The sequence below is a fragment of the Sarcophilus harrisii genome, chromosome 4, assembly GCF_902635505.1.
Source record: "Sarcophilus harrisii chromosome 4, mSarHar1.11, whole genome shotgun sequence".
Taxonomy (NCBI): Eukaryota; Metazoa; Chordata; class Mammalia; order Dasyuromorphia; family Dasyuridae; genus Sarcophilus; species Sarcophilus harrisii.
Genome location: NC_045429.1, coordinates 446936354 through 446949434, shown reverse-complemented (window position 1 = coordinate 446949434; position 13081 = coordinate 446936354). Strand labels below are relative to the sequence as shown.

The 13081-nt window shown below is 44.6% G+C and overlaps 1 protein-coding gene across 3 annotated transcripts in view; it reads left to right on the top strand.

Annotated features, from left to right (window-relative positions):
• The window catches only part of GTF2IRD1 (GTF2I repeat domain containing 1), a 134198-nt gene extending 121978 nt beyond the window's left edge, over nt 1-12220 (top strand). For all 3 annotated transcript variants that reach the window (XM_031967931.1, XM_031967932.1, XM_031967930.1), the window contains 4 exons: nt 1387-1579; nt 8608-8645; nt 9040-9176; nt 11994-12220. In XM_031967931.1, coding sequence (XP_031823791.1) covers nt 1387-1579; nt 8608-8645; nt 9040-9176; nt 11994-12062 — 437 coding nt within the window. In that variant the 3' untranslated portion in view covers nt 12063-12220. The remainder of the gene's footprint in view (nt 1-1386; nt 1580-8607; nt 8646-9039; nt 9177-11993) is intronic.
• Nucleotides 12221-13081: the final 861 nt, after the last annotated feature.

Below are 13081 nucleotides of genomic sequence, written 5' to 3'. Positions count from 1 at the left end.
TGATCTAACCATTCTGGAGAGCAATTTGGAACTATGCCCAAAGGGCTATCAAACCGTGCAGACCCTTTGATCCAGCAGTGTTTCTACTGGGTTTGTATCCGGAAGAGATCTTAAAGAAGAAAAAGGGACCCACATGTGCAAAAATGTTTGTGGCATTTTTATAGTAGCAAGAAACTAGAAAATGAATGGCTGCCCATCAGCTGGAGAATGGCAAAGTTCTGGTATATAAATGTTATGGAATATTATTGTTCTGTAAGAAATGACCAGTAGGAAGATTTCAGAGAGACCTGGAGAGACTTACATGAACTGATGCTGAATGAAATGAGCAGGACCAGGAGAACACTGTACACAGCAACAAGATTATGTGATGATCAATTCTGATCAACAGGGCTCATTTCATTGCTTGAGGTGATTCAGCCAGTTCCAATAGACTTGTGATGAAGAGAGCATCTGCACCCAGAGAGAGACTGTGGGGACTGAGTGTGGATATTGAATGAAAGTATTTTCGCCTTTTTTGTTATTATTTGCTTGCTTTTTGTTTTCTTTCTCATTTTTTCCTTTTTGGTCTGATTTTTCTTGTGCAGCATGGTAACTGTGGAAAACTGTATAGAAGAACTGCACGTTTAACATATATTGGATTACTTGCTATCTAGAGCACGCAGTGAGGGAAAGGAAGGAAGGAAAAACATTTGGAACACAAGATTTTGCAAGGGCGAATGTTGAAAACGATCTTTGCAAATATTTTGAAAATAAAAACTATTGTTTTTTTAAAAAGAAAGAAAAGAAAATGCCATCCACACCCAGAGAAAGAACTACAGAGACTAAATGCAGATTGAAACATTATTTTCACTTTTTTTTTTCTTTTTTTTTCTCATGGTTTTTCCCTTTTGTTCTGATTTTTTCTCCCAACGTGACTCCTATGGAAATATGTAAAAAATGAATGTAAAAATGTAACCTAAAAATAAGTAAGTATACTAAGCATTAAAAAAAAAAGACTATTGTCACAAAATTTGCCAAGGTAGGGAAATGTGGAACATATTATAGAAAAACTACAATCTAGAATTTTAAGTGAAAAAAAAGTTCTTGAGCCTGAAAGATTGGGTCTTCCCAATGACTCCATTCCCAAGGGAGGGTTTTGGCTGGCCAAGACTTCACACACGCATGAGGGGCCTGAGAAGGTATGATCAGATAAACAGAAAGAGAACCAAAATAAAAACTCAGAGAAGAGGAAAGGGTGATCAGTGTCACGGACGGGTAAACTCAGGTGCTTAATAAATGCCTTTGGATAGAAGAGTTTCACAGGAACAAGGTTTCTGTAGCTATGTGGCCAGTATGGAGGTGCTACATTGGGAGATCTGCCCTTGACCTTGATCTTTGCCCCTACAGGTGAGGCTCTGGGCCTGAATCGCCCGGTGCTGGTCCCTTATAAGCTGATCCGGGACAATCCGGATGCAGTGGAGGTTACAGGCCTGCCAGATGACATCCCTTTTAGGAACCCCAACACATATGACATCCACCGGCTGGAGAAGATCCTGAAGGCTCGGGAGCATGTCCGGATGGTCATCCTCAGTCAGCTGCAGTAAGTAACCCTGGCCCTCATCCCTGGAGGACCCTGGAAGGGGGGAAGAGCCAACCAGGAAAAAGGTTCTTGGACTTCTGGGCAATTTACAAATGGCTTGTTTGTATGTCATTTCCATAAGCAAACTGTACAATCTGTAATTCCCAAGGTAAAATGTCTCATTATTCCTTTATCCCTTTTTATTTATCCCTTATTTATTTATTTTATTTTATTTATCCCTTATTATTATTCCTTTTTCAGTTGCCACTTATCTCTCTCTCTCCCGCAATCTCCAGGCTTGACCGTGCCCTCTCCTTTGTACCTTAAATCACCTTTCTGATGAGTGATACAGGCTCCCTCTGTACCCTTCAGTTAGAATGGGCTGACCCTACCTATCTTGCTGTCTCCCCCCATCAATACCCTTTTGTTGTTCTTCTTACCCAAACCTGCCATTTCTTTGCTTAAAGGGAATTTCCATGTGAGAAAACCCTCTCTGTGCAGGTCAGCACCTGCTCCCAAAGTTAGTGAATTCAATTATCCCTTCCATTTCTCAACTATTCTCCCTTAGGACTGGAAAGGCAGGGGAGAGCAATGGAAAAATCAGGGACTTCTGGAGGCGGGGGACCTGGTCTCTTTGCCAAGTCCTCTTCTCTATCAAATCATCGGTTATTTATTAAGCACCTACTGTATGCTAAGCATCAGGGACACAAGAACAAGAATAGAATGGTCCCTATTCACAAGGCCCTTACATCCTGGTGGGGAAGATGTCAAAGATGAAGTGACTGTAGACACACAGAGGTAGTTTGGGGAGAAGGAAGTTGAGAAAAGCTTTACGCATCTACTGGTCTCTTAATCTTAGAGGAAGGAAGGAACTCTGTGGGACGGAGTGGAGAAGGAGGTCAGCCCAGTCATCGATGACGGGTCATGGGCCAGAGGAGGAAGATGGAGTGTCTGTAGGGATAAACAGGGGAGAAGGTTGGTCAGGCTGGCTCACAGAGTATGGGAAGGGAGAAATGTTCAGGGAGGTCGTTTGGAACGGAAGTTTGGGGCCGGGTTATGAGGGGCTTTAAAAATTAAACCAAGAAATTTAGATTTGATCCAAGAGGCCCAGATAGGGGGGAGAGGAGTCACATGGGCATATCTGCCCTGAAGGGAAATTACCTTGGCTGAAGTACATCCGACAGACTGAGAGACTAGGGCAGGGAGACCAATTAGGAGGCTGTTGCAATGCTCTGGGTGAAAGGTGATGAGTACCTGAAGAAAAGTGGCAGCTGGATGAGTGCAGAGAAAGGGCCCAGGGCCAAGGGTGTGAGGGGCAAGTGTGGGCTCCTGATTGGAAGGGTGAGGTGAGGAAGACTGGATGAGGTAAGAGCAAAAGGCCTTTAGCAGAAATGAAGGCATGTGGAAGAGTAAGGTTTAGGGGGAAAGATAAATTCAGTTTTAGACATTTAAGTGTAAGAGATCTCTAAAGTCTGGTTTGAAATGGACAACAATACGAATTGGTGATCCCAGTTTGGAGGAGAGACTGGGGCTGGATCGTAGAGTAGGAAAGACCAGGCAAACTGCAACTTGGGAATTTGTGGTACAATTGTGAATTTTGTGAGTAGAAAAAGGGAAAGGATGATAGCCGGAGAAAGAAAAGGAGAAAGATTCCCACGTGGACATGGAAGCTGGCTTGGTGGAAGCTGTTTGCTTGTATATTTCTAGGAGATTTAAGAATACAGATCCCCAGCAATTTGTGGGTAATCTGGCTGGACCCCGATGCCAGAAAAGTTTGGGTTCAGCTCTAAATGGAAGTCCAAATTTTTAAAAGTTTGGAGGAAATTAAAGAGTAAGCCAAGTAGGCCCATCTTCCACTTGCTTTGGGTGAGTGACTAATCTCAGAGAAGGTCTAGTATCTAGGAATAACAGTGACAAATCTTTATAGATGCCCATTGATGGGCACAATTCTGAGACCCAATAGGTTCTACGTGGAAAATGAATATGCCAGGAGGGCAGAAATAGAGCCAAGGTTCTACATAAGGGTTCTCAGCTAGAAAAGGTGAGAAGTGATCCATGAACTTTTAAAAAAATATCATTTGATAAGTGTGTTTCAGTAAAATGGGTTTCTTTTTGTAGTCCTATGTATTTTATGCATAATTCTACAAAGGGATCAAGCTTCACCAGATGGCCAAAGGGAGCCATAAGCCACCAAGGGAAAGGACCTTCAGGGTATGAGGTCGGCCTCAGGTAGGCCTTACAAACAACTTGAGTCCACAGCTTCAACCTCTTCAGGGTCTAGCCAAAGCTTAAGGTAAATAAGAGCTTCTGGTGGACCAGGTTTTTAGCTTAAGTAGGAACTCCTTTAAATTGTTTAAAATGTTTTCCAAAAATAGATCTGTTTTTCAGCCAGATCCTTAAAAAACTCTAGTGACTATAGCTGTACTATCTTTTTTAATGAAGATCCTAAAAGATCTCAAGAATCATCTTTTTTTGCTTTTTAATAGCATTTTATTTTTCCAATTACATGTAAAGATAGTTTTCAACATTCACTTTTGTAAGATTCTGAAATCCAAATTTTTCTCCCTTCCAAGCAGTCTGATATAGATTATACATGTACAATCATTTCAAACATATTTCCATATTAGTCATATTGTGAAAGAAAAATCAGAATAAAAGGGGAAAAATCCTGAAAAAAACAAAAACACAAACAAAAAAAGGTGAAAACAATACGGTTTAATCTGCGTTCAGTCTCCATACTTGTCCCTCTCAATGCGGACAGCATTTTCCATCCCAAGTCTAGTAAAAAGGGTAATCATTTTCAACTTAATTTCATAAACAAGTAACTAATGCCTGCTGTGTCCCAGGTTCTCAAGGCGCGGCTACATAGATTAAGAAAACCCTTAACAATCCAGGAGAAAAGGAGTAAGAGGCAAGAACTGATAACTACAATTCAAAAGAAAACATTAGTTTATAGAAAAGGATCGTAAGTTTAGAGGTGGAGGAGACTTCCAGGGGATCTGAAGCCAGGGTGGAATTGTTTTGTCCAAGATGATACAGGCAGTGAGGGGCAAAGTGGGGATATAAGATCCCAAGGACCAAGAGCCACCCACCCCTTTTGGAAGGGAAAGTCAAGGAAGAGTCTGCAGAAGGTAACACTTCAGTAGACCCTGAAGGATGGGGAAAATTTCAGCAGGGAAAGATGGCAGAGAGGGGGAAGCGGGCCGTCCACCCTTTGGGACCCAAGGGAAGGACGAAGGTACAAAAGGGCAGAGGTGATGCTCTGAATTCTTGTTACTCAGAACTGGTGCTAGATGGTAATTACCACAGGTTGGACTTTGTGTAACAGCCATTCTCTCATTGGAAAATCCATGAGAAATTTGCTGTTTTCAAGATAAAGCCTTTTTGATAATTGGTCAAAGTCCTTATGATAATTTGTCTCTGTGACAACTGACCCAAAAGGGGGCAAGGGAAAAAAGAGAGAGAGTTTCCAGGTAGGGGAAGGTCAGTAATCGAGGAAGGACGTATTTCCATATTTGTAACTTCTGAAAACCGATTTGTGCTCACAGTTACCCTATCAATCAGGTTAACACTTTTAGAACAATTTAGGGAGATGAATTTTTAAACCTCTCTAAATGTATTTTCTTTCCTTCTTCCTTCCACACCCTCAGATTAAGTTGTAAACCTAAGCCAGCTGTCACATGGTGCCAAAGGGTAATTTCTATTCGGGTTGACCTTAGATAAAAAATCATACTTTGGGTAAAATTTATATTTTTCCACTTTGAAGTTTCCATCACCAAAATAGGTTGAATTAGCTAGGTAGGACCCCAGAACCGGAATATTATGCTTGCTAATTGTGTAATTGCCACTAAATGAACCCAGGTACCTAAGAGGGTGGCCTAGGATAAATGGGTCAGCTTACCCTAAAAATAAATAATTGAGAGATATGGCTGTTGATCGCTTTCTGGTATCACTACCCCTAAAATCCAGATTTTTGAGGCACAGTTCCCATTATCAGCTCTCACCCTAGCGACGGAACTCCCATCAGCATCATGATCAGGAGTCTTCCCACAGGACCAGTGAGACCCATTTAGGGTCCATCTTCTCCCTCGGACCTGGCTCCCAGGATACAGAAAGACTCTGAACCAGAAAAAAGCCCATCCAGGGTATGCTGCAGAGCTATAGATAGCACATTATAATAACTCCTTGGCAAACCTGGAAAGGGACCCCCGCCCCCAACAGCAGAGTCCCATATTCTAGGTTATAGAGGAGAAGCTCTCTTGCTTCCGTTCCGGGTGAGGTCAGTAACCATCTGCAGCTGTGAGGTTTGAATGCTTGAGTCCTAGAATTTCAGTGACTTATCTATCAGCTGTCACCTCTGAAAGTTCTGGGGCATTCAGAGTTATAAGAAATCTGAGAATGTGACTCAACCAGCATTGCTTTGGTTTTCTATTTTAGAAAAGCAAAGGAAAAAATCTCCATGAAAATGGCAGTAAGTTTTAGTTAAGTGCATTCTATGGGAGGTGGATAAATATAGTTCCCAGGAACAAAATTTGAAAGAAATAGAACACCTCGGCACAATATGATGCCCTGCTGCCGGAAAGCTCCCTATTAATTTTGCCCTAAATACAAGTTGCCTTCCAATAATCCTCTTGAGAAACTCAAAGAGTTTCCAGCCTCCACAAGCTACTGTCAACTCTGGTCAGTGATCCAGTGGAATGAATATGGAAGCTGAATTTGAATCCCATTTGGGAACCTTAATAGCTTGATTGTGGACAAGAAATGTTCCATTTTCTTATGAAAAAATAAAATAAAATAAGAATACTATCTCTAGTACCTCTCTCACAGGATTGTAGTGAGGACAGGAGGATATAATAACTATAAAGTCCTTCACAGATTTTAAAGTACCATAAAATTGTCAGTTGTTATTAAAAGTTAATTATTTCCTCCATTTTACTAATAAGGAAACTTTCACAAGTGAAAAACTGAGGCCAAAAGAGATTCAGTGACATGATCACAGTCTTATAGCTAGTAAAGATTTTAACGTAAGTTTTCCTGACTCCAAGTCCAGAAACTCTATCCATAGAGCACTTACCTGCCTCTTTTCCTGGGTAAGGCAACTTCCTTCAGTAATTAGATCTAGAACCCAGCCTCTCCCCAAAGTATTCTGCTTGTTTACATGAATGGTCAGAATAGGGTTCCAGCTCCCAAACTTGTGACTTCTCTCTCCTCTCTCTGCACACATCTCCAAAGCATTAAACGAAAAATAAAAAAGAGATTTTTCTCCCCCTTTGTCTGGAAAAAGTGTACTTTCGTTCCTGTAGCATCTGTGGCTATTGCTGCCCCTGCAAGCTTCCTCTGCCTTTTTTGTCTTCCCCCTCCTTTCTCATGAGAGCTTCATTTTCCTTGAAAGGGATTTCTTTAGCCAAATCTTCTGTCCCATAAACTGACTTATTATCCATGTCCTACTTTGCCCTTTTTTAAAAAATTTAGCTTTGAATGTTATGTCCTGCTTTGCCCCTTTTTAAATTTAAATTTCACATTTCAAATCCTGCCTTGACCTCTTTTTAAATTTAAATTTTAAATTGTGAATATCTTTTTTTTTTTTTCAAATCAGCTTCATTTCCAAATATATCCCGCCCTCTCCTGCCCAGCCAGCCATTCCCTCCTAACAAAAAAGAAAACTAAAAGGAAAAAAAAAAGAGAGCAGTTGAACTAACCCAACACATCAACTAAGTCTGATAGTTTATGCTGTGTTCCACGACCATAATCCCCCAGCTCTACGAAGTAAGGGGGGAGGTTGATTTTTTTTCTCTTTCAAGATAACCTCTGTATGTTGATCAGCCCATTTACCCGGTGTTTATTTCTCTGTGTCAGTTCATATAAATCTTCCCGTCCTTCTCTGAATTCATCATGTATCGTAACAGAGCCATATTTCATCAGATTCGGGAACCACACACAACTAGGGAACCATCCCCCAGCCAGTTTGCCCCTCTTCAAAAAAAAAAAAAAAATCTCCTGAACCTCTTGAACACATTTTGAACAGAACAATTTAAAAACACTTCACGCCCATTGTTCCCCTCCCACCCTCCCCTGCAGTTCTATTTGCGGATCTCAGCAGGACCCTGGGATCCTTTCAGCTCCTGAGCCTGACTGTGATTGGGGCTCCAAGGAGGAGGGGGAGGGGGGCATCTCTGATACTGGGATCTTCCCAGATCCCTCCACAGCCCGGCTATGGGTCATCCAGGGCTTTATTCTAAACTCCCTTTGGGCGCTTGTTTACATCTTTGGGTCCCCATAACTTTCTGACCCCAGTTCTCTGGTTGGGTGGGCTGGCTCCTAGCTGGAGAGGCCCTCCCCCATCAATCCCGACTGCCATGGCTGGAAGGCGACCTGATAGCTACTAAATAATGAAGGGCTCAGAGCCCGGGTCAGGTGAGGTTCTGTTGGAGGAACTGGAGAAGGCTCCAGGGGGGTGGCAGAGCTGCCTTTGGCTGTTTGAAAGACTGTCAGGATGAAGAGGGGGTTGGTTGGTTCTAAGGGGCCCTGGAGGGTCATGGGAAGACAGGGCAGAGAGGCAAATTTAAGTTGGGGGAAAAAAAAAAGCACAACGCAAAAGCTTCTTAACATGTAGATCAATCTGGGAGTGGAATGGGATGGCGTGAGCTTTCTGTCAGTGCAGAGCCTTAAACGGAAAAGAGGGTCTTGTCAGGGATCATGTAAGGTCTTTTTCTAGCATAGAAGTAACCCAGCTTAGCTCCTGGAGAAGAATAATTAAATATGTTACAGCTGGGAACTGACTCCAGCGCTTTCCCAGGAGCATTCTTGCTGTATACCAGGGTTTCTGTCTCCCCCTCCCACCCCCGCCCGACATGGGGCAATGCCCTGGGTCTGGTGGGATGTCCCCCACGTAGTATCATCCTGGGTAACCAGATTGTGTCTGGCTAAGTAACTAGGGAGACATCTCACCAGCCCAACTTCTGACTCTGTCCTGGTGTCCAGAATGGGGCAGACAGGAGGCAAGGGGGACCGAGCCCCACGTTTCTGACCCTGGTTCTTTTGCTCTGCAGACCTTTTGCTGAAATATGTGGCGAGACAAAGCAGCCGGGTGAGTAGGTGAAAAATGACCTGGTCATTTCATGGCCCCTTTTAGAGAAATCCCCAACATGTCGAGAGGCCCTGAGAGAAGCCTCGGTTCTCCCTGTTGTCCAACACGCCCAGCAGAGCCCACCTTCTTCAAATCCCATCTTTACCCCTTCATCCTTCACTCTTCCCCGGGGTTTTACATTCAGAGTTGGGATAAGTCTGAAGGGTCATATTCTACCCTCCTCCTTTGTAAAATAGAGGCCCAGAGAGGCTGATCATCTTGCTTCAGGTTGCACAGCTAGTACCGAGAGGATCCGTGAGCCTTTTCTGCCCTTTTTGAAATGAGGGGGGCGGGCAAGGGGGTCTCTAAGGTCCCGTGCAGCTCAGACATTCTGTGGTCGTGTTTGTGTCCCCAGTGAAAGACAGCGGCGTCCCCAAACGAAAGCGGAAGCGAGTCTCTGAAGGGAATTCTGTCTCTTCTTCCTCCTCATCCTCTTCCTCTTCATCATCCAATCTGGAGTCCACGGCCTCGACCAATCAGATTTCACTTGTGGTAAAGCCTACACAATTCTCAGCCTGATTTTTCTTTGCTTTGCCCGGCGGGGAGGTGGAGAGGGCTCCCCGCGGCCAATCTGTTCATGACCCAAGGTGGAAAGGGGGGGGGCAGTCTGTAGTCTTGTCGGAGAACCACCCATCAAAAGCAAGGCCATGACGACAGTTCATTGACTGGAGGAAAGACAGTTAAGTAGGGATGGAATTGGTCCCATTGGGATAGAGGGTGGGATGATCACCAGAGCAATCCCAGCCCCAAGATGGTCCAGCCTCTGTTCGAGCGGGAGTCCAGCAGACGGATGCCATGGCTCCGGGACCCTGGGGGTGACCACCAGAGGATAAGTGGGGGAGGCAGGCTGCTGCATCCTATAAGAGCTGGTAGAATACCCAAAGATGGGGGAACATGGAGAAGGAAGCACGATCCTACCCCCCAAAAAAACCCACATGTGGTAGTGTGGTGCAGTGGAAAGAGCCTTTACTCTGGAGTCAAAGGACCTGGGTCTTAATTCCAGCTCTGTCCTTTACTACCTGTATAACATTAGACAAATCACTTAACTTTCTGGGACCCGGGGGTCCCTCATCCAGAATGAGAGGTTTGGCCTCTAACGTCCCTTCCTAGTCCGAGCCACTCCCGCTCTCCCTGACCATCCCACGCTGACAGCCTGGCACAGAGTCCCATTGACACCAACCTAGGATTAGCTCTAGATGGCATTGAAATTCTCTTGGCAATTTTGAGACAGCTCTTCCCCTGTCCCTTCTCAAGTGACTCTCTTTGATTGGTCATCTCGAGCATTTTCAGACTGATTTGACTTCTCACCTCTCTTTCCCAAATATTATTCTGTGGGTGCCACCCAGAATCCTCTGGGGTGAGCAGCTGAGTAAAACATGGGGCACAGAGGGGGGAAGCAATTCGCCCCACGTCACACAATGGCAGAGGTAGCTTAACCCAGATCCCCTCTCTCCCAGCCCAGAGAGTTTTCCACTACCCCAAGCAAATCCCCCCCCCCAGTTTACCAAGTCCTTCCCCTCCTGATTATCTTCCCTCCTGTCCCAAGAGACAAGCAGAAAGGTGTGTGAACTGGAGGAAAAAGGAGGTGCTAGTTCACTTATCTTGGAGGCAGTGTGGAATATCAGTCAGCAGCTGTTCCCCCCTCCTACGCCCAACAAAGAGCAACTGTTAATCAGCAAATATTAAGCACCTGCAGTGTGCCAGATGGTACTATATGCTAAGACATAAAGACCAAATAATAATAATATTTGCCCTCAAGAAGCTCCCGTTTTGATAGATTCCCTTGTGAGAACTTTTAGTTTTACAGCTAAAAATTCCTTGTGACTTTTTAAAAATTAAATTTTGAAGTTATTTGTCCTTAGAAGCACCAAAAGAGGGAAAGGGGCTTTTGAGATATATATATATTGATATTTTTAACATGTATATGTATAAACTATATATCTGTATGTGTGTATATGTATACACACACTCACACAAACACACACACACACACATATATACATCCATGGGATCATGGATGAAGAAAAACTTATCTAACTCTCTCATTTTATAATTAAGGGACCCGAGGCCAAGGGAGTTTAAGCCACTTGTCCCCAGTCACAGGCAGCTAGTAAATCACAGGCAGGATATCTCCCCGGGCTCCCTTGACACCAAATCCAGCTCTTTGAATCTGCACCCCAGCGCCCCCACTCACCCTTTAACTCACCCTTTGCCTCCCTTTAAACACTCGATGCAACGCCTTTGATAGAGTCGTGCAGACAGACAGGAAAAACCCTACCGGCCTGCAGAAAATATGGGCCCCGCACAGTCCCCGGCCACGAGGCCCTGCTCCTGCCAAGTGCTTGGAACACGAATCCCTGCAGGGACAGGATCCCTAGAATTGCACAGATTTCCAGGAATATTTTTGTTGTGGTTTTTGAAATCGAGGTTTTCTGTGTCCTTGGCCTGGCTCCCCTTCGACAGGTGTTCCTTCTCTGTCCCAGCAGTCTTAAGTCATTTCTAAGTCTCTGCAAGCAGAGATGACAGCTCTCAGCAGGGGATGGTTTTTTGGTGATACCTTACATGCTAACATGGAATTTTTGCCTCCTCTCTCTCCTCTAATTCTTGTTCTCTCATTACTGCTTATTTTCTGTCTCTGCCTTCTTCTCTTTCTCTCTCCTTACCTCCTTCCTTCCTTCCTTCCTTCCTTCCCTCTTCTCTCTCTCTTTTTCTATCTCCTCTTTTTCCCATTCTTGCTCTTTCGTTTTTTCTTCTTTCTCTTCCTCCGCCCTCCTCGTTTCTTTTCTCTCCTTTCATTTTCTTTGTTTTCTCTTTTTCTTCCTTTCCCTCAATGTTTCTGTCTCTGCTTTCCTTTCACTCTCTTCTCTCTCTCTGTCTCTCTCCCTGTCTCTGTCTCTCTGTCTATTTCTGTCTTACTTTCTCTCTCTCTCCCCCTCCTGTCTCTCTCACCCTTCTTTCTGTCTCTGTCTCTCTTTCCCTTCTCTCTCTGTTGTCTGTCTCTGTCTTTCTTTCTCCCTCACTCTGTCTCCTGTCTGTTTCTATCTCTTTGTCTCCAACTCTCTCTGTCTTTCTCTCTCTCCCTCTCTCCCCTCTCTGTCTCTGTTTCTCTTTCCCTTCTCTCTGTGTCCATCTCTCTCTCTGTTCGTCTCTCTCTTTCCCCCTCCCTCTCTCTCCCTTTTCTTTCTCCCTTCTCTCTGTCTCTGTCTCTGTCTCTCTCCACCCTCCTCTCTCTCTCTCTCTCTCTCTCTCTCTCTCTCTCTCTCTCTCCTTCATCCCCTCTCTCGCCTCTCTCTCTCTCCCGCCCTTCAGCAGTGGCCAATGTACATGCTGGACTATGGTGGTCTGAACGTGCACATTCCAGGACCCATTAACTACTAGACCTCAACGCTGACTCAGAACCTCAGACAGAAAGAATAAATACGTGTAATTTATGTAAAAAGTGTATATCCGGATATGTATCGATGCCTTTTAGTTTTTCCAATGATTTTTACACTATATTCCTGCCTTTTTAAATAAAAAGAAAGTGTTGCCTTGCTCCTTGGGGTCCTCCTGTTATTTGGGAGAGGGGTTAGAAGGTCGGAGGTCGGCCAGCACGGCCACCGCTACATGGCTCAAAGCCCTTCCTCGGGCCTACTTTGCTTCTTGCCCTTCTAGGATCCAGTGTGGTGCCTCATCCACACCAGGCTCCTGGTAAATGCCTGTCGGGTTCTGTTGGGCCTGCCATGGGCTTCTGGGTAAAAGACCATGGCTTTAGAGCCACAAGAGACTTTAGAGGTAATGGAGCTCAATTCCTTCAGTTCAAAGAGGAGAAGTTAACTACTTTTCTTCTGACCACATAAATTTTAAGTGATAATAAATGAATGAATAAAAAAAATTATTAAGTGTTTACTGTATGCTGAGCTCTGGGGATGCAAACACAGAGTCTCGAGTCTCAAGAAGTTCACCTTCAGATCAAGAGGGATCACACCTAAAGGAGGGTCTAGATGCGGGGCAGATGGCAAGAGCCAGCAGCAGCGGGGCAGATGGCAATAACCCAGACCCTCTATCTCCCAGTCACCCATTGTTCCTCCTTGTCATCAAAAGGCATTTAGCACAAGCTTTTCATTTACAAAACAGAAAAGAAGAAAACAGAAAGGCGAAGAATTTGTCCAAAGTGACCCAACAGGATTAAGCCTATGAATCTGACCCCGGGGTCACTGGGACACTGGGCCTTCAGCCCAATTCGTTCCATGTAACACTTACAACTGCGGGCAGGACTGCCCACTAAGCTGCATACATTGGGGTGGGAGGAGGGGAGGTGGCCGAGGGACAGAGACAGCAAGCTTTGGCTCCTGCCCACACAGGGCTTACAATCTAGTAGGAAAGGATGGGGGGGGGGGGGGGTAAGACAGTGACCC